Raw genomic sequence first — 25,143 nt, 5'->3', positions numbered from 1 at the left:
CGAACTTTTTGATTTCTTCTTTACGTAAGTTTCCACGGGGATAGCTTTGTCTTGCGCGTCGCGTAAGCGTTTCTGTGTAGTTAATCTTTTGGCTTCGGCGAAGCTACGAACAATTGCGGGCACTTTGTGTGCGATGGTTTTCGTGTTCCGTCGCCTGGTCTCCTTTTCTTGAATTTCTGGTTGCTTGTTTTCATGTGGCCTCCCGTCTCGTGCCTCTGGTCCGCAATTGGTCAGCAGTCGAACCAGCCTTTAACGCGTGCGGAGTGGGTCTGTTGTCGACTCATCCTCTCCGTTCCGTAGAGCGCAATGATTTAACGACCCTATTTTGGCTCTGGTCCATCTCCATATATAGCCTTGTACAAAGGCTAAAGTAAGTTTATATCAACCCAGTCTTTCTAACGCAAATAACATTATTTGCCTACTTCAGCCGTTTTTTTCCCATCCATCCATCCATCCATCCTCTCACCCCAACTCAGTGTCCGAAGTTGTCTCTCTGCCTGGGCCAATAAGTTTGTATTCCTGGTCGTGATGTCATCGCGGTCATCCCATTGTCGTCATTCAAGCTTCGTGACATTTTTCTCCTGTCATGCCATCTTTGTCAAGCCTTCTGCGCCGACAAAGTCACCGAAGTTGTATAATAGCTTGGACCGCTAGGAATGGGCTCCTGGTTGTGTTGCCCTCGTGTTGGTTGCATCGCCGTCATTCTAGCTTTCTAGGCACTCGTCGTGCCATCGTCGTCAGAACATAGTTCTCATACAGTCGTCATGCACTCGCTGTCACACTGCCATAGTGATGCCATCGTAGAAATTCAATCATTGTCATTTTAGCATCGTGATCGGACTCTCGTTATACTGTCGTCGTCACCCCTTCTGCTCCGTCCCAGTGACCAGGTTGTCTCGTAGCTTGGGCCCCTAGATGTTTGTTCGGGGTCGTGATTCCATAATGTTCACTGCATTGCCGTCATTCAATTTTTTTCCATTCGACTGTCTTTACGCCGTCGACTCTACACCATCGTCGTCACACAGCCGTGGCAATGCCGTCATCGACACGCTGTCCTTTTCATCGCTGTCGTTACTTCAGAAACGTCATCATATTGTCGTCTTACCGTCTTCATCATAACACTATCGTCGCTTCATCGACGTCAATCTTTCTTTGTCATTGTACTGTAATCACGCTGTCGTCATACAACCGTGATTATGTCACCCTTCTCATGCCGTCATCGCGAGACAGTCGATCTTATGCCTCCATTGTCGGACCGTCGTCGTAACGCCTTCGTAGTCACGCTATGATCAGCAATAGAGCTCCATCATCCAACTCTCGTCATGCTGTCATTGTCACGCCGTCGTCGTCATACAGGCTTCGTAATACAATCTTCTTCACGCCATTGTCAGCATACACGCGTCGTCATCCCACTGTCCTCCCGCCGTTGTCATGCGTTCGACGTTACTGCACATCATTGTCATAAAGTCGTCGTCATGCATTCGATGTCATAGCTTCGTCGAGATTCCATCACGGTCGTTCCATGGACATCATTGTCCATCATTGTAACTTAAGACACCCGACTCTCTTCATGTCGCCGTCGTCGTACAGTTGTCGTCAGGCCATTCTAGTCACGCTCGCGTTTCACCGTCGCCATCACGTCAGTATCGTCTTCCCATTGTTGCATTCCATTGTTGTCATGCCTTCTTCGTCGATCCATCGATGTCACTCCTTGTTCGTCACTTTTTTGTAATCATGCTTTCACCAGTCAATTGTGATTATGCGGCCGTTTTTCATGCCGTCGGCCTCCCACAGACGCTATCATTCATCCATTGTATTACCGAGGCCACCATGCCGCCTTGGTCACACCATCGTCGTCTTTGCCTCTATATTCGGTTGTCCTAATATCGTCTTAGTCACGCCATTCTTGTTTTAAAAGAAAGGGGTGTTGATCGGAGAGCAGACGGGCACATACAATATTCTAGTTGACACTAAGAGAAAAAAGTGGAACCGGGCAGGCCATGTAATGCGTAGGACACATCACCGGTGGACGAGTAGAGTTCCGGAATGGGCCTAAAAAAAAGGGAAGGGTGATCGAGGATGGCAGAAAATTAGGTTTAGTGATGAAACAAAGAAACTTGCCGGCGCAACTTGGAATGAGCTAACGCAAGGTAGAGGTAATTGGAGATCGCTGTGGTACGTCTTCGTCTTGCACTAGACATGAAAATAGGCTGCTGCTGCTGATGATGATAATGATGATAATGACCGCAGCGCGTTAGCGGTTTTAATTTCTCTAGGGCAAGTACACACCCGGTCAAGCTCTGACGTTGGTGCTCATTGCGTGAGAAGAGCCACCTTGCCCATTTTGCTAGTGGTTTATTATACTGCTCGATAACTCGCTGCTTCTAATAAAGAGGCTTTGTTTTCAACATCGCACATTCCGCAACTGAAGGCAGCTGTTTTTTTTTTTTTTTTAGAGCGCAGCTCTTTGGCGCCCGTTCCCACGTTTCGCGTCGCTGTCGACCTCGCCGTAACTAAGGCCATCATCCGCACGCTGCTTTAGCTGCGCGCGCTCCTGCTACCATCTCTCGCGATCGGGGCAGGTCTTGCTCTCCCCTTGTCCTCCAAACCCGGATCACGTGTTCTCCCTAATCCTCTCGCCCCCTTCCCCCGCGCAGCACCGTTGCGGCGACTCTTGCCACTACCGTCCACTCCGCCCTCGCCGTCTCTTCTCCCGCTGTCGCGGCACTGCCGCGCTGCCAGCGGCGGCCGCTCCTTGCAGCCTCGCGCGTTATCCACGGCTCTCCGCTCACCCGTCTCTTCGTCGCGTGGCTGTATGGCTCTCAGCCGTGTCTCTCGCTTCCCCGTCACATATCCAGCTTTTCTGAACACGTACCAATTAGTGCCCCAAGCGGGCCCGACACGAAGCTAGCGCGTTTCAATGGAAAGAGCGGGTTTCCCGCGAATAAAAAAAGCTGCAGGTCGATTATTGAAAAAGGCAGGTGACAGACGTGTTCTGGAAGACAATCCACACGAGCCAAATGCAGTGTTCACGCTATGGCACGTAAGAATTTTGTTTCCACAGCGGTTAAAGATTTAGCAATGGAAGCCTATGGAAACGACGAAAATTTGTACTCGATTATTCAGGGAAGAACGATGCCTGTGATAAAACTACGGCGTCTACCATAATACCCAGTGCAGCGCATGTATTCTGGAGACTCAGCTTTCGATTGATGCCTATCTCGACTCTCCACACATGGCGTTACACTGTTCCGAAAAGCGACTTTTGTAACACTGTCGTGAAAATTCACGTGGTATGTATAAAAACATGAGCGTACCGCTCGGCGAAGCCTCAAAAGCTGTGGCCGAGTGGTAGAATCCCGCGCATCTATAGTCCGTGTCACGGTGGCCGCGGTTCCATTCCCGCTTCGCATTTTTTTAAAGCCGCATAGAACCCAGTTTTGTAGTCTCTCACTAGATGACAGAAACACAAAACCCAAGATTTGCTTTCGGTTCTGCTTTTTTAGCGGCGCAGTTTTTTTAAAAGCTCATAGGACTTAGTTTTATTGTCTCCCACCAGCTGGCAGAAACACAAAACTCAACATTTGCTTTCGGATCTGGTTTTCCAGTGGTGCTCTTCAAATATTGTTTTCTATTTTTCCTTCCTTAGACGTAGCAGTGTCGTGTTCATTTATTAATTCATCGCTTTTATGAAGATTTCATTTATTGGACATCATAACTAGAAGCTTGCGCATGGCTTTGTGTTATGCAAAAAAAAACTTTCGTGCTTTGTATCGTAGAACCTGGGAGAACAAAATGGCTATTCTTATTACGTTCTTCTGGAAGGTCCGTTTTCTTCGACTTTCGGTTCTCCCTAATGGCACACACTCCGAGCGAATCAGGTCCACCAGGGCCACAATGCCACCCGGTGGCCAGTGCCATTCCTATGAAACATTCATGTGGAACAAAGGGTCTGCCAGTCTGACTCGCTGCCCAAACGTTAATTATTTCTAAAGATTCATCCAAATACGAAATGCACCAACTAGGAGAATATGTGCAGCGTCTGGAATAATAGCTACTGTTAATGTGTTCCCTACAGCCAAGTGGTATGAATCCATAGGTGTGGCCATAAAAAACACATTTGAATAAATGTCCCGTGTTGTGTCTTCCACTGTCGCTCTACAGAGAAGCTAGCTTGGCTAGCCGTCAGCATTTAGGGTCAACATATGGTTACCCTCGTTCGGTGCGTTTGCTTTTAATGTGCAGCACTCTTTGGCGAGTACCCCAGCAATTTGGTAGCCAAATCCCGCAAAATCGTGTTCTGTAACGCCAAAAAACTTGACGCATTTCCCATATAAATAGCCAGGTCTTCATAAAAAAGGTTGGGGTGGCCAACTTGAAATTGGAAGTGGCATCTGCATAAATTTGGCCGTGATATAGGGATGCGCCAAGCTGAATTTGGTAGTGACATTGGAGTGGCCCAACCTAAATTTGGGGTGAAATGGTAGTGAGCCAAGCTGAACTTGAGGCTGATATGGGCGTGGCCCAACCTAAATTTGAGGTGATATAGGCGTGGGTAAGCCTAAGTTTGGGGGAATATGGGGGGTGGGCCAGCCTGGATTTGGGGATGATATGGGGGTGGGAGAAACTAAATTTGGGGGTGATATGGGGGGTGGGCAACCCTAACCATGGGGGTGATATGGGGCTGGGCCAAGCTGAATGGGCGGTGATATGGGGGTGGGCTAACTTAAATTTGGGAGTGATTTTTCTTTCTTTATTCAATACTGCAAACCTTGTACAGGTCCAAGCAGGGTGGGTTAAATGGCAACAAAACAATAATAACAAAGTTAAAAACATCAAAGTGTGGCGAAAGGCAATAAAGAATCATTCCAGTGGGTTACAGTGCGAGGAAAAAATGAAAACTTGAATAAATCTTCGCCCAAAATACGGCATCAGGGAACTAGGATGATGGTGGCGTGTATGCATCGACGTTGAAAGCGACAGATATGGAGAAATGCTAATAGCTAGATCTTGATTTGGGGGTGACATGGGAACAGTCTAACCTAACCATGAGGGTGATGTGCGGCTGGGCCAAGCTATATTGGGGGGTGATATATGGGTGGACTAACCTTAATTGGGGGGTGATTTGCGGTGGACCATCCTAAATTTGATGTGATCGAAGGGTGGGCCAGCGTTAGTTTGGGGATGATGATTCAACTCGAAATTGGGGGGCGATTTATTGAAATTCGTGGGTGGACCAACTTCAAAATTAGGGGTGGCCGAATTGAAATTTGGGATTGGGCCAACTTGAAGTTTCAGGCTGGGAAAAATGAAAATCGGGCGTAGCCGACTTTAAATTTGGTAGTGGGCTAATTTAAATTTGAGGGTGTGCCAGCTTGAAATTTGGGGATGGGCCTACTTAATGTTTGGGGGTGGGCTAATTGAAATTTGGGGGCCTGTTTACGAATAGTTAGACAACACCAGTGGTGTTTCTGCATCCTTTTCATTATCGCAGAGTACGCATATTAATAATTGTTAGCCAATACCTCTCAAGGTGGGCTACCACTCGAGCCTTCCCAGCCCACTGGGCTAATAATGTCACAGGAGTGCTCTCATCGTGACGACTGCGACGTTCAACGTGGAGATCCACAAGAACTTATCGCAGACCGAGCTGACCATTTTCATACGATGTATTGCCAGAGCAGTTAACGACCGATTTTCCAGACGCCCAATTTTCCGGACATGCCCGATAATTCTTGCAGCTTTGCGGCACCACCATGTACTCCATATAGTCAATATATATTGCCCTGACTGCAGGTCTGAAATGGCATTAATCAAAGCCACCACCGCGGCCATTTTGATTATCTCGCCACCTCGAACCGGCACTGTCGCACTCAGATCCGCTGGCAGCCGTAGCCACCACCGCGGCAACGTTAGGCCTAGCTGCTTCTACGATCGCTATTAAGCTTCTTGTCGTGCGATGCCGTGTTTTCATTGAAAGAATTCGCCGCTGTCAGCAATGGCACCGACTCCGCCTTTGTAATCCTCGCGATTGGCTTCGAAGATCGCAGAGCACAGCGCGTTGCGTAATGCCAGTCTCCGAAAGTTAGCTTCGACTCAGTACAGTAGTGTTAGGCGGCGAAGCGTAACAAGCGTGGAAAGGGGCAATTGTCACGGGACACAATATGTATTCCTTAATTATACACGCGTGCACCCCCGTCTCCTGTCACAGTACGAGCACCGATATGCCTAATAAGTGTACTGGCAGGCCGTAAGAGCTTTTTCTGACGCGCCTGGGGCAATTTTAGCCCTTAAAGGGAAGCTGAAAGGTTTTCCAGAAAAAATGAGTGAACATCTGTACATAATGGTTTTCAACCCTCCGAATTCGAATATCGTATCGAAATTGAGCGAAAGAAAGCGCAAATATATTTTATGTCGACGAAAAGTGCAGCAGCGGACACGCCCAGCTCGCGCGTCTCGTTTCCGCCTGTGATTGGTCGGGCGCCTCGTGACGTCAACTCTAGTAACCGACCGCTGCCGCTACACATGAAGCGCGGTGCCAGGTAGTTTGGTGCTGTTTTTCTGAGACGGTCATGGAAAATTTAGAGAGACTGCGTTTTTCTGAGGAGTTCGGCGTTACTCCCTACATGTACGAGCCGATTGCGAAGAGCCGGCCTCTCGAAGAAGCAAACGATGCTGGTGCGAGCAGTGCTTTCGACGCGAACGAAAGCAAAGTCTTGGGATCTCCTCGTGTTGGAAATGCTCTTTGGTGAGTATGTTTTTTGCAAAGCGATCTAGTGATCTCGCCGATCTTTCGCCGATCTAGTGAGCTCGTTTCCGGTCAAACAACTGTAGTGTTGTGTTTCTGCATGTCTCCTCGTGGAACGTAAGCGGGGATGCGATCGTCGGCATTTGTGCGCTGTCCAAAGCTGTCGGCAATCTACAAAGACGGTTTAAACGCGTCAAAAGCTTCCCGGTTCATGCAGTACGTGTAGTGACCTTCATCTGTTGACTACCACGTTGACTACCACTCGCGTTGATTACCACTCACGTTGACTACCACGTTGACTACCACTCTACATACACGCAGACGCACCAACAAAGGAATGCAGGGTCGATCGGAGCAGATTACGATGGCACGCACGCAGAAATATGCGCGGTCAGGCACGGTCGCGGACGCTGCGAAGGAACGAAACACTAGAGTTGACGTCACAACACCGCGGTTTCCGGTCTTCGCTCGCATCGTCAGCGTCAGCAGCAGCGCGCGGCATTCGACGGGGGGCGGAGCTACAGCGCAATTTCAACCGACGATTACGTCGCTAATAATTGAAAAAAAAAAACAAATATTACCTACATGTTTTATAAGGTTCCCGCATCTATATATGAGCGTCTTATTGAATTCGACAGACTCTTCAGCTTCCCTTTAAGGGCAGTTCAAGACATGCATTCATTTTTTTTGGACTGCCAGATTTTTCGGATGTTCTTGCGACCCCTAGGGAGTCCGAAAAATCGGACGTTGACTGTACAACTGACCAAGAGGATGCTTCAAAATGATCCATGGGGTGAAAGCGTGACAGAAGGAGGATGAGAATAGAAAGGACCGACGCACTGAGGAATTAACGGGAAGCGTGCCACCGCCTCTTTGAAGGAGCTTGAGCTCAAAAAACAAAGTGTTGGCTGACGCCGAGATGCAGGTGTCCCTCATCCAAACCAAAATAAACTCTTTAAAGCAGTGAAACCCAACATTGAGATGTTGTGTAAGAGCTGAGAGTATGTCAGGACAGTTGAGGTTGACTTCCCAGCTGCTGAGAGAGAATCTTAGTTGTGCAAAGTTCAGGCCTCATACCGATGAACTTGCTATCAGTTGATAGAAATAGCTCTTATTCAAAAATATTTACTTGTGTATGCAGCTCCTTTTCATTCGTATTTGAATATGTTAGACTCAATTGGGAATGGGTTCTACCATTTTTTTCGCTGCGCATTTTACTAGCACCTTCCTTCTGTTTTCATTTTAAATAAAATAGATACTACTCCTTATTATTCAAACTCTATTAAGACACTTTCGTTTTGTTTCAGCATGTTTACTAGAGAGTGACAGCATCGGGCAACATGATGTCAGCCTGTCTTGACATAAAACAAAGTTCTGGTTCAATCAGGGAACTTTGCAAAGGTACTTAGGGAAAACCTGGAAAACTCAGGGAATTTCGAAATGTCAATTTGGTAGACACCCTGCATACCCATGAGGGCATACTAGCCATTATAGCGCTTTACTGTACGTAGGACAAGTGAAGTGCTAAAAACTTGGTGTGCCTTGCCCTTTCCGCAGGTCGTCCATCCATTATGTTATGGTGACGATCAACGTTGTGTCCGTCAGGCCTTCTCCTCATTTTTAGCTTCACCATCGCGAGAGCGGACTGAGAAAGGAAGTTTCCTTCACAATCAGCCCCAGCGGGATTCCACCACTCGTAACTGCTGCAATTTGCATTCAGTGGCTGGGTATGCTAACCACATTCTTAGTAGCACAATCGCTAGAGCGCGCAGAAAAAGGAGAGCTTTGGTCGCTATCACTACCACGAACTCATGTCAATGCCGATATCATATATTTGTTTATTTTGTTTACCAATACTGTAAGCCTTTTTACAGGCTCATACAGGAGTGGGTCACAATCAAAACAACAAAACATTGTTGGTCACAACAGAAGAAAGCAATGAAATACGCTAATTATTACAATCGAAAGATATAACATGCAACCAAAACGACAGACCAAAACAAAGAGTACTAGGCGGATAATACAGGGAAGGGGTAAGAACTACGAACAATTCAGATGCGGTGGGAAACGACCAAAACACAGTTGCGCAACGCAACGTTGTAGCGAAGCAGTAAATAATCGGAAACAGACCAAATCATAAAAAAGTGCACGTATTCTGATTGCAAATTCTTCGATGGAGTCAACATGTGCAATTGGTTCCGGCAGACGGTTCAAGGCTTCAATAGCAGATGGAAAAAATGAATATTTAAATGTGTTGCGACAGGCAGAAAACGGTATGATGCACTTACGGTGATTTGTTCTTTCCGAGTGTTGGAAGGGTGGCCTCATGTACTTTGTTTTATCTATATTTATGTGCCCGTGATAAAGAAGGAAAAGGAACTTCATGGCAGCGATATGCGTTCTTGGTATTAGAGTCGGGATATTTGCTTGTTCACGTAAAGCAGTGACGCTGTCGTACGGCGAGTATCTGGAATAAATGAAACGGAGTGCCATGCGCTGTATTCTATCAAGTTTATCAATAAGGTAAGAAAGCTGCGGGGACCATACAATACTGGCATACTCAAGTATTGGCTGAACGAGGGTTTTGTACGCAGGTAATTTGACATGGGATGGTGCTGTTGCGAATTTCCGACGTAAGAAATTGAGCTGCCTAAATTCCTTTGCACCTGTGATACCAATGTGAGTGTCCCATTTGAGCGAGCTCGAGAATGTCACACCCAGATATTTTACAGTATCTGATCATATTATAGCTGTGCCTCTTATGTTGTAAGTGAACATGTCAGGTACCTCTTTATGTGTAAAAGTGATGCATGCTGGTTTACTGATGTTGAACTTCATTCCCCACCTATCACACCAATTCGCAATTCTGTTTAGTGAGGTGTTTAGTTTAATTTGATCATCCACAGACCGAACAGTTGTGTAGACAACACAATAATCTGCAAAAAGACGCACGGTTACGTTAGGCTCAACACATGACGGGATGTCGTTGACATCCCGTCAGACTTCAAGGCTCTCTGACTCATTATTGTTTACCGATACATATTGTGATCTGTGTGCGAGGTAAGATGCTATGCACGCAGGAGTGTTAGATGCGATGCCAATAAGTTAAATTTCTCGATCAGTTCACAGTGAGGCACACGATCGAAGGCTATGGAGAAATAGACGAATACTGCGTCTGCTTGTAGTCCGCAATTAATTATCTCTGCAAAGTCATGCGAAATTTCCAATAGCTGTATCACTGTAGAAAGGCCCTTCCTGAAGCCATATTGTTTAGGGTATATCAGGTTATTGTTTTCTAAGTAACTAATAATGGATTTGTTGATAATGTGCTCCATTAATTTGCAACAGCAGCTTGTTAAAGAAATTGGTCGGTATGTGTCTATGTGCAACCTATTGCCACCTTTGTGAAATGGGATTACTTTTGCGACGAGCCAGTCTCAAGGTAATGCAGCTGCTTGAAGCGACGCCGTAAAAATCCTGTGTAAGAACCGAGCTAGTTCGGCAGCAAATCGTTTTAGAAACGTATTGGAAATATTGTCGGGGCTGGCCGTTTTTTTTTTTGTGTGTGTGTCGATTTTCAAGAGCAGGTTCAGTATGCCTGGCTCAGTTATAACTACCTCAGGCATCGCTGAATCAGATGCAAACGAAACATCACTTGGACGGGGAGAGCGTGTGAACACGGATTGGAAATGGGCATTAAAAGCGTTAGCAATAGTGCGTGCATCATGGGTAAGAGGTCCTGCGATTTCAATTTGCACTATTGGGTTTTCAGGTTTTGACAGATAGTGCCAGAATTTGTGCGGCTGACTGTGCATGAAGTTCGTCAGAGTATTCGTGAAAAAGTTATCCCTCGCCTTTTTTAATTCAGACTTCAACGCAGCCGAAAGATGCGCGATTTCCAGTGGGTTTTGTTTTTTCCTGCGCATCTTTCTCAATTTTCTTTTCATGTGGATGATACTGCGGGTAATCCAGGGTGTTTTTCTATTTGTTCGTTTACGTATTGTGGGGATAAAATTTTCTTCACAATGTTTTATGGCACCCTTAAATTTCGCCCACAATTCATTAACATCATATGAAGGCAGTGGTGTGAAATCCTCAAACACAGTTTCTAAGTAATCTATGATGCCACGTCATCTGCGCTTCTATAATCTTTAAAAGCAATGCAAGGATTACCTTGGTGACCCGTCTTTGACGTTAGCCCAGAAAAGGTCAAGAAAAGCATGTTATGATCAGAAATACCATCTTCTATGCTAATTCCCGTTTGAGAGTGTTCGAGACAAATGCCAGGTCTAGCACTGATGCGGCGCCTCCCTGCTGCCTTGTTGGATGGTTAACTAGCTGCGATAACGAGAAGCTAAACATTAACTTCACCAATTGGTCGCAGCTTTCCTTTTCCCTAGCCCCAAACGTTAGGTTATCCCCGTCTATTCCTGCAAGATTGAAATCACCGGTTAATATCAGCTTGGTTCTGGCATTTACCTTGGTGTGAAGGAAATCGTGCAATTGCATCATGTATTCGACGGAAGCGTTAGAACGCCTGTACACACCACCTATCAGAACAGACATTCCGCACACGTTAACGGTACACCAGATGCTTTCATGACCATGTATGCCCTTGTGTTTTTGAAATAAAACGCTATTTTTTATTACTAGGTCTACGCCCCCACCGCGACCGTCACGGTCTGTGCGAAGGAGGCTGTAAGCCACTGGAGCTACTTCAGTGTCATGAATGTCGGGGTGCGGCCAGGTTTCGGTAATTACAACGAAGTCAGGAGAGTACAACAAGACAATCTCTTCTAATTTGTCTCTTTTGTTCACAGTGCTACGTGCATTAAGGCACAATAATGTCAAGGGGCTTGTGCTTTGCGGTCATTTATCTGTTCCGGGCAGAGCAGCGTCATCGTCAACCTGTGTACGCTTAATCATAGTTATTTTTCTCGCCGTCCCACGCGTACCAGCTATTGCCAATCTTCGTTTTATCAAACCGAAGGCTCACCTTTTCACCTTTCGCACGATCAACCTTCGACGAGTGCCACAACTTTTTCCGCACTTCCCGAACAGCTGGCAAAAAAATCGTCAGAAATAGATATGGTATTGGTTTCCAATTTGAAACAGTTACGAAGGAGGGCAACTTCTTCAGAGAAGTCATACAAGCGTAGTATTACTGGTCGTTCTTTGTTCTTAATATTTTTACCAATGCGATGAATGCGTTCGAGTGATCGCACCTCTACCCCGAGCTTTTCCTTAAGTATGCTCTCCGTGACATGTTCTGCCAAGGATGTGTTAGTTTCATCATTGTCTTCCTTTAGACCAAAGATGACAATGTTATTGCGGCGGCTCCAATTTTCTAGGTCATCCAGTTTCATGGTCATGTGTGGCACTTCTTTCTGTACGCTGGTAATTAAGTAATCCGTTCTGAAGAATCGTTTGAGAGGCCTGAATTTCAGTAACCACTTTAAGAACCTCGTCAATCTTAGGCCCTGGATTTTCTTCCACATCGCCACTCAGTTTTAATAGCAAACGCACAACATGCAATGATTCACAGCAACAGCGGAAAAGACAGCCGGGCTCGGCAGCCCCACTAACCCAACAGAGCTGGTTCTCAAGCATTTAGAAAAGGACCATTTATCACCAACCTGTATGAAGAAGAACAAAGGATTTAGCATTGCGCCTCAGATGGTGCCACCAAGCCCACTGAAGTCGGCGCGCGGTCGGCTCTCAGTTTTATACAGCCTCGACATTGTCGCCGTCGTCGCCGGTGCGCCGAAAGGACGGTCCACGTCCCATAATGCCTCGGGTGGTGAGTCAGTCGGCCTGACAACGTGCGGAATGAGCGGAGCGTAGGGCACGTGTAGGCATGGTACTGATGACGTTGTCAAAGGAAGATGTTCTATCAGTATCGGAAGGCCATCAGCGATGCGCACTTGCCCTTGCGCGAACACCTGTATGAAGACGAACAAAGGATTGAGCATTGCGTCTCGGATGGTGCCACCAAGCCCACTGATGGTGGTGATATAAGTGCGTGCAGGGGCTGGGCATGCTAACTTCTGCGCTACCACCTGCCGCCGCTACCTTAGATTTTTCATGCATACCTGCTTCTTTTTTTCATCGCAGACGCATGCAGGACAAACGCGAATAAGAAAAAAATGTCAGTGCCCTTCCACACAGTGAAAAAGGATGACCAGCAAAGCTGTGTATGTGGGCCCCTTAATGGCGAACTGTACCTCCCCGCTCGTCGGCCCACGTGTGGGGAGTGCTTAACGCTTGCTTCCCCGCATCCGCGGGTCAGTCCGGCATTTTACTATCTTCGGGATTTTGTTCTACACGCGGACACGATAGTGGAGAAAGTAACCCTTAAGAGGAAGCTTTAGCTCGAGCGATTTTATCTAAATATATGTAAAAGGAGAATTCGTTTTCTCGGCAACCACTGCACCAAATTTGACAAGGTTTGTTGCACTTTAAAGAAAAACGTAAAATCTAGTGACTGTTGGTTTCGAATTTTTGAGTCAGGTCATCATTTGTTTATTAAAAATTGGCAAAAATCCCAAATTTTTGGAAAACGAAACCATCAAGTTTACAACTCTGTCTTTCGGCAATGAAAAATTATATCACAATTCTGTGCATTGCATCTTACAGCACATCTAAAGCGGACAAAATTATTATATTACACATGAATCTCAAAGGAAAATTAATAATATCGAAATACAGCTTTTGCATAACCCTTGTACACAACGTAACGAATTCACGTAAGATATAAATTGACATATCGAATTCGTCCGCTTTGAACGATCTAATGGATGCCGTTTACAGAACCATGATATCTATTCTTGATGCGGAGCTATTAATTTGTAAACTTCGCGCTTCTACCTCTTTCGCACTTTCGAAAATATAATGTTCTTCTAACAACATTCAGACCCTTAATGGAGAGTCCGCGTCTAAAAGTCACTAGAATATACCTTTCTCTCTATAATCCAGCAAATTTCAGTAAAATCGGTCCAGGGGTTATCTGAGAAAAGCATTTCGGCGTTTTACATCTATTTGAATAGGCCGCGCCGGAGTTGGGCCCGAGTTAGAACTTCCTCTTAACGGCTTCGCTATATAAAAAAAGGGGGAATAAAGAAAATAAATGCCTCAGCCGTCAATACCGCCGCCTCAGATTTCGTCACGATGGCACCGTCTCCATCGGCACGGCTCTGTGAGCAGCTACCAAGCTGTTCACTTTTGTTATCTTCCTTTCCTCGGCGGCAGCGCATTGTCCTGATGCCAGCGACGCGCTATATCTGCATGATCATTGCGTCATGCATCGCTTCTGCGACCAAGCAAGCTTGCGGCGGCCCGCGTTCGCTGCTATATTGACAACAAGAATTTCAACGTGTCCCCATTTCGTATACTGATTCGGAGAGCTAAACAGAATCGGATAGCACTGGCGCCCTGTGGGAATCAATGTTAGGATAATCATTTTGCAGCTTCTTGGCATTGCCAACGTGCATGCGTGTGTGGCGCGTTTTGATGCGGAAGCGTCAAATGACCCATTCAGCGCAAAAACCGGTGGCCATTCAGCGCAACGCCACGTCACGCCTCGTGACGTGGCGTTGCAGCCAATGACGCTTCACGCGCTCGAGCGCTGGCTTGCGCTTGCTGGCTCGGACCTCGACGGAGCAGAGTGGGCGAAAGAATTCCTTCGTTAATTCTTAATTCATTAGGAAATTCTTTGAACGATGGAGCACGAAATCGGACATGACTTTGGCGACGGTATCGCGATGATACGTCATGACTGTACCCGTTGGTCGAATCGCTACGGCGCGCTCGCGTCCGTGCAGTCCAACGTGCTTGCGTGTCGTAGGCGAGAAACACAAACAGCAGGGGAGAATCTGCCAAGAAAAAGATGGTGGAGTAAAACCAACTTCCGCCGTCACGGAGGCTTCGCAAAGAGTCACGTCAGGGCCTCTCTTCAGTTATTTTCTTTTTGCGATACCAATTATATGGACACTCCAAGCGCATTTCTGCTGTCGCCGTCGCCGCGTGGTTTCGTATTAAGTCCAAGGGCGATAACACCATCGGCGCGCCCTCTGCGCTGTATGTGCGAGGGAAGGCGTGCGAGGGAAGCCGAACATCGCGCTCAATATTTCCTGCGCGAATGAGTCGAGAGCGGGCAGGAAGCGCACCGTCTACAGTCGTGCGCGAGGCACCAGACGTGGCGAGGCACCGGGGGGAGGGGAGAGAGAGGGGGCGACGGTGTTCTACTCCGCAGGCAACCGCGCATGTGACGGCTGCGCACGGTCCTGCGGCCTTATCTTGAGAGCGGTCTGGGAGGCAGAGTCTACGTAAGTCGGCGGCTTGTAGCTTTCTTTGTGCGTTCTGTGTGTTCTTGGCGCTCACTTTTCGTTGAAGCGATAGACAGCACGAATGCCACTTCGCTCGCTGCTGCTGCCGCGTTTCCTCACGTCAGCGTTTTGACAGCGCGTTTCCGCGGTCCTTGAGTGATATGCTTGCATGTTTCCTTGTGTACACTTGACACCATGCTTGTTCATTTAGCTAGTGTGACTATGTTTACAAGTTTATACAGCCGATAAGTCTACTACCCTTACTTCGTAGAGCTGTCCACTAATTTGCTATCGTAATCCATGCTTCGCCTGTCGGGTGAAACTGCGACTTTTTGCCCTTCCTCCATGGCGAACACGAACACTTAGCGCCATCTCTTAACACTTTGTGCAGCCGCTAACTGAAAAATGATTTGTATTAAACTACTTCATTTTACTCCATGAAATACGCATTATTGTTAACGAATAGCTTCCTCTGGATTGTTCGCGAGATTTCGTCGTTCACTTTTCGTTCGTATTCTAACCGCAGGAGAGCACATACCATGCACAACGAATTGGTCTACATCGCCATCTGTAATACCATCACAGACGTGGTGGTAACCGTCTCTGTTCGCTACAGCATCACGCAATCAAACAACTAGTTCAAAAGCAGATGCTAAGGAAATTCTCAGACTTGTCAACGAATGCATGCGCATCCTTTGCGTCAGCTGTTCGCTTTTTCTTACTTGCTTTTGCTAGCTTATGCATATCTACCCATCGATTTTTTGGTGCGAAAGAAATCAAATCCGTGAACTGAATGGTGTGGAGATGAGTTGCCAGGAAGCTGGACCACCCGTTCAAAGCGATTGTATCAACTGAGCCGGAACGCCGTCACAACCGGTTTCAGCACAGCTGACTTATTTTTATTTTTCATTTTATTTTCTCTTTTTTTTTTGTTACGACTTTGGCGCGGCGACGGCGACGTCACTAGTTTTTATTAACGACACCAATAATTTATTGCTATTGTACTATTATCACATGTACCAATCAGTTTTATTCTCAGCAGCCCCACAGCAGGCTTCTCTGCACATAGTTCAGTGTACGCGGGAACGTCAGCTTTCAAGGCGGTCTCGCGTGAGCGGTTTTCTCTATGATCATGTTTTTTTTTTTTTTTTCAATTGCTCCTTATCGCCTTTAAATCTACAAATCATATACATTTATAATATCGTAACGACTAAACTTCTTAACTTTGCAAACTATGCACTTTTGCGCAGATACAGTGCATTACACGTTTCGCGTGACAGACCTGTTTTGCTGAGGTACTCGCCAAAGAATGCGCATCAATATCCTCCCTCTAATATGCACTCTATTCAACGGAAGTTTCCTGTACTTCGCTTGCAGAATTTTGACAGCACGTGTGCTCTGTCCGTTTCTTGCTGCATAAAGAACGGACCCAGGAGACAGTGTAAGACTGAACGGGGCCGATCGATGGGGGTAATAGAAGAATGGGCTGGTGTCAGAGACACTCAAATCCGCGCACGTGGCGGTCGTGTCGGTTGCATGCTCTTGCCACGTGGTCGTGCCGGTCTTGTCGTCATGTCGGGCAGCCACGTATTCGATGTGGTGGCAAACTTCCGTGCAGAACAGGAACACATGCGCGAAGCCAAACGAAACGAAAAGTTTGCAACGGCAAAACAATGATAACAGTTCCTTGTGCGTACTTGAAACATTTCGAAAAGGCTTCGCGTAAAGTGATTTCTGCATACACGTCGTATCTGCCCTGATATATTTATTCTGATGGAATAATACAACGAGTTAAGCACCAGTTGTAACAAGCTGTATATAAGCCCAGTGAGATCTGCAATTTCATAAGAAATAAATTTGCAAATAGGAGACACACACCAAAAAATAGAGCTGATGCACAAAACCATAGACAGTATTTGCTTATTTTTTTAATATTACCACGCTGTGGTAGTGTAGCCGCAGAAGCTCGAATAAAATGGCACTTATTAGATTTGACATAGGCAGTCAGCTGAACGGGAATAATCAAAGGATTTTCTTAAACGTTGAAGCAGGTCCTTGCAGTCTGTGGTGTACAACTGTTTACTAGTACGTGCTACTAAGCTCATGCTTCGGGTCGGAAAACTTACTGCTAGCTTATGATTACTTGGCGCTGTTAAAGCAATAGTAACATTACCAGTATCTGGAGATTCCTTATTTTCTTTAATGTTTGTCCCTATCCCAGCTACTCTAACATTAACGCGTTTTTTTTTTTTCGTTTTTATAGATCGCGTCAAGCAATGACGACATCTGCGCTGGGGGTCTGCCTGCTCAAGCTCGCCATTGACCTGTACGCCCAACTACACTCTCTTAATAAGGAAGACAACATCGCCTACTCCACGTACAGCGTAGGCAGTGCACTTTCAATGGCACTTGCCGGCGCACGCGGTGACACCGCAACGGAACTGTCGGCCGTTCTTCACGTCACCGAAAGCGACAAAATACACGACCAATTTCGGCAGCTGTTGCGTGAGCTACCATACAGCTGGTACTCTAACGCCAGTTTTCAATTGGCCAATCTGATGTACACCGAGCGAGAGCTTAAAGTCCGCATAGAATTCGACGCTCTTCTGGAAGCGTACTTCAGGGGTCGCATCAAGTCTGTTGACTTCAAGAAAAACCCTGAGTCAGTCCGAAAAGATGTCAACGACTGGGTATTCCGGGTAACGTACTCAAAGATCAAAGAGCTGCTTCCTCCCGGTAGTGTGACAGAAGATACGGCATTCATTATAGCCAACGCTATCTACTTCAAGAGCATGTGGGAAAACCAGTTCCACAAGAGAGACACAAAAAAACAAGCTTTTCATCTCGACCCCGGAAACAGTGCGCAGGTGGAAATGATGTTCAAGAGTGAGGCACCATTCAAGGTCGGCCAATCCAAGGAGTTGAAGGCGACGTTGGTGGAAATACCGTACACTGGCGGAAACTTTTCGATGATCATACTCGTCCCCGATGAAGTGCAAGGGCTGTCCTTCTTGGAAGGGCAGCTCTCGGAGTCGCCTCTTCGCTCGGCTCTGGAAAGCCTCGCCATGAAAGGGAACGTGGAGCTTACTCTTCCCAAGTTCAAGCTCGAGTACTCTGCTTCATTGAAGGAAGCACTGTCTGCTCTCGGAGCCAAAAAGTTGTTCAGCGACAGCGCGGACTTTTCTGGTATCTTTGAGAACGGTACGGCTTCTGTCTCGCAGGTCTTCCACAAGGCGTTCATTCAAGTCGACGAAGAAGGCACGGAGCCCGCGAAAGCTACGGAGGAGGCTGGCATGGGATCCGGTGGCCCCAGTTCTAAACCGGGCACACGCGTTGTCGTGGATCGTCCGTTTATGTTTCTTATCAGGAAAAACGAAGGGAACGTAATCTTGTTTATGGGGTCGGTTCGTAAACTTTGAGACCTGTCGACGAGCGCTGCAGTTACAGCCTGTATAAACATGATTCAATAAAGCTATTGCGTAAATAAATGCTTGTTCCTAGATGGAGTACATAAAATGTGCAGTACTCAAGGCCTTTTAGGGGCACTGAGTACCGTTTCTGGCAGCTAATTTAGCAAAACTGCGCAGCGAATAGATCAGCAGCAACGGAGAACAAAGCTATAGTAGTAATTGGTTAGAGAAGTGGAACTTGTAATTAAAAGCTGTCTCAACCTGAAACGTAAAAGCTTCCGGCGACACACTCATAGAGAGTTTGTTTATTTGATAGCATCACGAACTGGCGATTTTGCGCATTTCGTAACTTGAGCGCAGGACGTTCCTATGCCGCCTATGGTGATTACTACAAAGGTGAACTGGGCGAATTGGTGTCCATTTACTGGATAGAAAAAGCGCAATGAGGAAAGCCCGACACAAGAACACATGACTAGAGCTAGGCCTGCGCTCTTCTATCGCCTTTGCCCCTTCGCGCTTTTCCTAAGAATATGTATAATTTGCGTTCGCTTAGTACTGCGAGTACAACCAAAATTATTTGACATTACTTTTTACACCAGTTTTATCGAAGGCTTATTTAATCATCTAAATGGTGATATCAACACGCCTATAACACAAGATGCGCCAACGTCCGTCTCGCGGAAGCTGTTGGATCCACTGCGCCTTCAAGAAGCTGTGCAGAAAGATTTCAAAATGAGATCATTTAGAAAATCACACCATCTCTTAGAAACAATGCAAGGTGCTCTGTTATCACCCCTCTTTATTGTACGCTCATCCGAATGAACGACAGAGAAAATTCCAACCAAAGTTTATCTTAAGAAAGCACACGTTTCGTAGCCCAATTCAAGGGTTAGACGCTGTGTGGCGTAGGAGTGCGTATGTGGATTTTTTGGTGATCCGGCAGGTTGGCGAAGATCTTGTGCACTGCCTGGATGGGCATGGCGCACTGCGCAAGCATGCCCACGGACCTGTCGCCGTCGGGCCACCGAAAACGCATATAGTCACGGCCACGACTCCCGGCATTTAACCCCTAAAAAAGAAGCCGGTCGGGCCCTGGAACGCCGGGTGATTGTTATCGAGCAGGCAGATCTCTGACAAATGTCTACCTTTGAATCTATACGTAGACCCGTGAGAAAAAGTATACGGACCACAGGGTCACCGAAAAAACTGACCTTCTTCGCAATTACCACGCATAAACAGAAGCTGACGATTACACTGGAAAATTCATAATGCCAAATTTGGATTGCAGTCTTTCATATCAAGTTGCATTCACAGACAGAGGAGAAAATTAGTTTTATTGCGCAATTCCTGGTCCGTATACATTCTTTCAGGGGTGTACATGTGGCAATATGCTGTTTCATTTGCTGTTTCAATTGCATTTCATTAGTGCTATGGAATGTAAAGCCAGAATAAAATGTAAAAAAGAACAGAGGGAAGGTGTGTTATAAGAATGATCATAGGCACAAGATAGAAACATGAAAGTCAAGCTGCAGACTCGCAGTGCTTCGCACAGCTTAAGAATTCCAAGAAAGCTCACCGCCTTCTGTGCAGAGTCCCTTTGGTGGAGCCTATTTCACGTACACGAAACGCTTTTAGCTTGTGAAGTAACCTGCTACTCAAGGGAGACCAGAATAAGTTTGTTTACCATCGGGGTTGGTGGGGAGAAATGCAAAATCTAAGTGGCGTTTCGTCCTTTGGGAACATCTTATGCAAGAGCACGGGATGTGTTGGCGACCCCGCTTGCGTGCGTCGCACGATCGTTTGCTGCCTCCGGCTGTGTTGCGGATGCGGATGGGGAAGCCTACATCTGCCGCTTCTGTACATTTGGATCATGTCTTTGTAATTTGTCACGGGGTGCGGTAGCACTGGCTCGTCCTGCCCGGACAAGATCTTCCCAACAGAGCATGACACTTCATGCCCGTTTTGCAGACAATCAGAAGGCACTCTAGCACACATCCTTGCAAAGTCCACTAAACTCAAGCACCCCCACCATCCCTACCCCCCACCCTCCCCAGCCCCAACACCCCCGAGCGATGGGAGACCTTGTTGTCCAGCCCCGACCTACCGACCCAGCTCGCGCTAGCGGCTAGGGGCAAGGAACTGCTGGACGCATATGGGACCTGAGAAGAAGGTTCCACCCTATCTGCTGCCAGCGCGCACCAGCCTTTACTAAGGGCTCAATAAAAGTTGATTCTCTCTCTCTTTCTCTCTTTCTCTCTCGTCCTTTGACTCACTGTAATATCTATGAGTTACCAAGAGTTTGTCCTACCTAACTTGATCAGCCATTGCTCGAAGTAATTAAATTCTGTATTTCACTTTATAGTGCGATCTGTAAGAAGGAAAGCGCGACAATATCGCACTTATTAAATGAATTCGCTATTATTTTCAACATTGTTAACATAACAAAGACATGGTATAATGATAAATGCGATGCACTGCATATACAGGGGGAAGTTTTCTTATGAGTTGCATAAGTCTGTGTGGAGATGGTGTACTTCATTACACTGAAAGGTCTGCAATCTATAATATTCCCGGAAAATCCTCTAGAATTATTTACTGCGAACTTCTTAGCGTGAAAATTGCTTCGAGCCAGCTATTGCTGTTTATTGCTCTCCTAAAGGCAATCTATTTTATTTCATGAACATTTTGAAGCATTTCTGAAATACACTCGCACAGATAACAATGGGTTAAATTGTGGAGGTGATTTCAACACAAATCTCCTTGATGACACACATATTTTCGGTTACTATGAGGCCACATTCCTCAGGTGTTGCAAATATAATCCCAACACTTACTCTTTCGACGCCGTCGACATCATCTGCTATATGGTGGGGTTCAAATTAAGGAAAAGGCGGCATTTGCTCCTCAAAGGCGGATGCACACGAGCTTCCACCAATGGGCGCGAACGCTAGAACCACGTCACGAGCCGGACGGCCAGTGACCCCACCGACTGAGAAGGTGGCCGCCCACGCTTCGAACTGGGCTGCGTCGCGTCAGCTGTGTGCGTCTGCCCCTCGTCAGAGTGACTTCCCAAGCTGTTTGTGGTGGTCTATCGCGCCGGAAATATTGCTGCGAGGTTACGATCCACCATTTGTGCCGCGGTCGCTTGTTCTGAGCCGTGACCCGGCGAAGAAAGACTGCACCGGGCATCGGTGACGCTGCGCTGCGCTTCGCCTGCAAGATTTCGCGGCAACACACCGCTGCAAACAAACATCCCGCGTGTTTTGTTCGACGGTGTTTTGTTTTGATCCAAAGCGAAAGTTACGACGAGGAAAGTCTCCCAAAGTCTGGTACCTACGCTGAGTGTAGGGTGTGTTCGTGTACTGTGTTGCTGTGTTTTTCGTCGCACGTGGTGAAGCGATGGAGCAAGACCATTCTCAGGAGTGAAAAGCGTACGGCGACGAAACAAAACAACGAGTGCTCCTCTCGCCGAGGTCATTGATTGAGTAACGGTCAGATGTTCGGTCGCAGTGTTTGTTTTCCTAATGTCAGCCCCGGTACCAAGCCGTATAAAATTGTGACCGTCAGACTGTTGCCTTTGGAAGAGAACTTGGCATAAATTCGCGTCGTTGTGTGAATTAGCACCCTTTGCTCGCTGCACGCGCCAGCTGTAGAATGCCTGCTGTGGCATATTCACGTAATAAGACGTGCTGTGAGCGTTCGATATGATTTCCTACAGCACAGCTCTGCGCTGCTTTTTGGTTCTGGTGATGTGTTGCTGCTAAAAATTCCTAAGGCAACGGTGCAAAAAAAAGAAAAAAAAGGACATACCACAAAGTAGGCACAGCAGCTTGTGAACCGACTCCGAATACCTCTACCGCGTCTGTTTATAAATGTAAGTTCGTGTTCGCTTGCGTTTCTGTATATTTTTTACCTCTCCCGTTTCTTTATATCTCAGTTTTTATTAGTTCTCACACTGGCGTTAGTGTGCATGTCAGTGAATATATGCCTGCTTTGGTGCGTGTTTACGTTTATTGTTATTCCTCTCCTTTCATATTATATTATCGTTTTTGTTAGTCTTCTTTCAGCTGCGTCCTTTTTCACAATTTCATTAACTCGTTTCACTCAAAGCACCAAGTCCTGTGAACCGCAGGGCTGGCCTTTTCGATGTCATCAAGGCGTTTCTCTCCCGTCTATCTTGTCTTCTCAGTCTGCTTTCTTGCTGTATTTCTTTCCTTGCTTCTTATGTTGTTGTTTTGTGCCTTGGCATGCCATCTGCTCACAGTGGCTGTTAATTTCGCGTTGACTACTAATATTTCACCAACAATGGCTTCGACATGATTGCGCATTGAAGTGCCTACTGCTAACGGTGCCTTTGAAACGTGCTCCCGACTACTGCTATTTCACAAAGGGAACCGTCAAGCTCGATGGTGGCTCCCCAATGGAGTATTTGGGGCGTTCTCACATTGGCATTATTCATTTCAAGAGGCTGTAAAAAACAATAGAGGTGGCATAACTACCTGTAAACGCGCAACAGGAGCATGACACTGCGCTTGCGTTACTATCCCTTATTCATGTCGCTTAATTAAATTAGCAGTGACCGTGCTGTATGAGCGTGCTGAATCGCTTGGCAGCATTTAATGGCCTTTAGGGACACGTAATGTTTGACGATGGCTCCAACACGACTGCTTCAATTGTTTTCGTTTGGACGTGGTGTTTCCGCTTTGACGAGCAGGCTGTCAACATTGGCGGTCAATTTCGCCTCGGCTGCTGCTACTTCACCATAGGGCCTGCCATCTCGACAATGTCTGCCCGAATGAGCATATTGGGGCTCGCTAAGCTAATGATGTCTTATAACTGTTCTCTTATTCGCATTACTTCCCTGAGCCAGATGACCAACAAATACAATGCAACCACATGAATGTGCTTTGGCGTGCAGGCTGCTATTTTGCTGTTCATCTGCTAATCTGCTAATTGGCTGCCAATTGCGCGTTGACTGCTGCTACTTCGCCATAGGGCCTGTCAAGCTGGACCGTGGCTGCCCGAATGAGCATGTTGGGCCCCATATAGTTATTCAAGGTTAATAATTGTGCTTGAATTCGATTTACCAGCATTTAAGCATGCTTCCGTGCCAGTATCTAAATTGAGCTCGATGTGTGCAGGACGTTGCTTTTTTTCTAAACTGAGCTTCCATTAAGGAATATGCCATCAAATGAACTGCTTATTTATTTGAGAGGTCACGAGATGAGTTGTCTGCTACGAATCCACCGTCAAATTTTTGGTAGCCCTAATAAGCGCTGTTCTTTCCTTATAAGAAACCGTTATGCTTCGTCGTGTGTCTCAATGCTTGACGGCTTGTAGTCGGAACCACTTTCTTTAGTGTCATCTTCACCCAGTTGGATTACGGTTGGTTGCATGTGGTCACTCCCGTATGTGTCAAGTGTGAACTTTGCTTACAGGTCCATCACCTGGTGAATGTTCTTCCGACGTTAGGTGCTTGATTTTTTTCCCTCAAGATGTCTTCGACCGTGGACAACTTGAAGTCTCTGTTCTCTGCAACGATGCCATTCTTAACCTTTGCCCACACCAGCTTAATGGGATTAAATTCGCAGTGGTACAAACGGGAGCCTGAGTACAATGCAACCGGCCCTTCCAACTGCGCTGTCTACGATGTAGCTCAAAAAGCATGACTTTACAGATGCCACCAACTCAAGCAGCTGCTACCTCACCATCCTTTCCTTGTAGGCGATGTCCTTCCTTTTGAGCCACTCCTGTATCTTTTCCTTCTTCCAGGACGCCGTTCTCAATTTCACTTCTCGCCGGGTATGGTAAGGTTCCTTCTCCAAAACAATGACACTACCAACTAGCAACTTCTGCAGAACGTCGTCGAACCATCCCTCGAAGCGATTGCCGTCCATTTCTTTGTGGTAGTCGCCTGTTCTTTGGCCTCGGAATACATCCAAGCAGTTGTTGACGAAGCCATCCTCGTTGTCAATGTGCGTCACGATCAGGCGCTGGCCTTTCCCAGAACGTTGTTTCAGATCCGTCGACAGGCCATTTACTCGAGCGTACAGGCGTCCTCAGTTCTCCATCACGGTGTCTGTCCACAAGATCGACCAAGTGTGTCCCGCCGTCATGCCTGTCTCGTCCAGAAAGACCTTTCGGTCTTCCGCTCGATAGCGTTCCACGTCACGAATATAGCAATTCCGCCATTCGACGATGTCAGCAGCGAGTTGCGGCTCCTCTTCTAGTGCTTGGAGCCGGTCTCGGCAAGCAGGCGAGGGACAGTAAACCGCTTCAGTGATGGCAAATCCATACGCTTCGAGAACTCGTTAGTTATCGTCTCCACCATCGGCATCTCGTCGCGGAGAAAGAAATGGTGCACACATGACCTCACCGTGCGCAACGGGCAGCTGTCATACTTCGTGCTGCGTGTTCTCTTCATAGCATTTCGTGGGCGTTTTCGCGAGGGCGTCGACAGTTTGGCCCCAAAAAATTCGAAGCTTCGACCTCCCTGCTCGCCCTGAACACTGTGCTCTCGCTGACACCGAGCTTCTCGGCGCAAACTTGCTCGTGTCCTCCATGCTGCGTTCAGGCTCCCTTTTGCGCCATTACCTGTAGCAGTCGACGATAATGTTGCGTGAATGGCTGTTCAGGATGTGGCTGCTCTTGTTCTTTTTCC

General features: G+C 46.9%; 1 protein-coding gene across 1 annotated transcript in view; it reads left to right on the top strand.

Moving 5' to 3' along the window:
- Positions 1-25,143, top strand: part of LOC126534813 (uncharacterized) — a 49,047-nt gene that overhangs the window by 261 nt on the left and 23,643 nt on the right. The window contains exon 2 of the mRNA XM_072289478.1: positions 17,336-18,484. Coding sequence (XP_072145579.1) covers positions 17,349-18,484 — 1,136 coding nt within the window. The 5' untranslated portion in view covers positions 17,336-17,348. The remainder of the gene's footprint in view (positions 1-17,335; positions 18,485-25,143) is intronic.

The sequence above is a fragment of the Dermacentor andersoni genome, chromosome 7, assembly GCF_023375885.2.
Source record: "Dermacentor andersoni chromosome 7, qqDerAnde1_hic_scaffold, whole genome shotgun sequence".
NCBI lineage: Eukaryota > Metazoa > Arthropoda > Arachnida > Ixodida > Ixodidae > Dermacentor > Dermacentor andersoni.
This window is presented reverse-complemented; position numbering and strand designations above follow the sequence as displayed.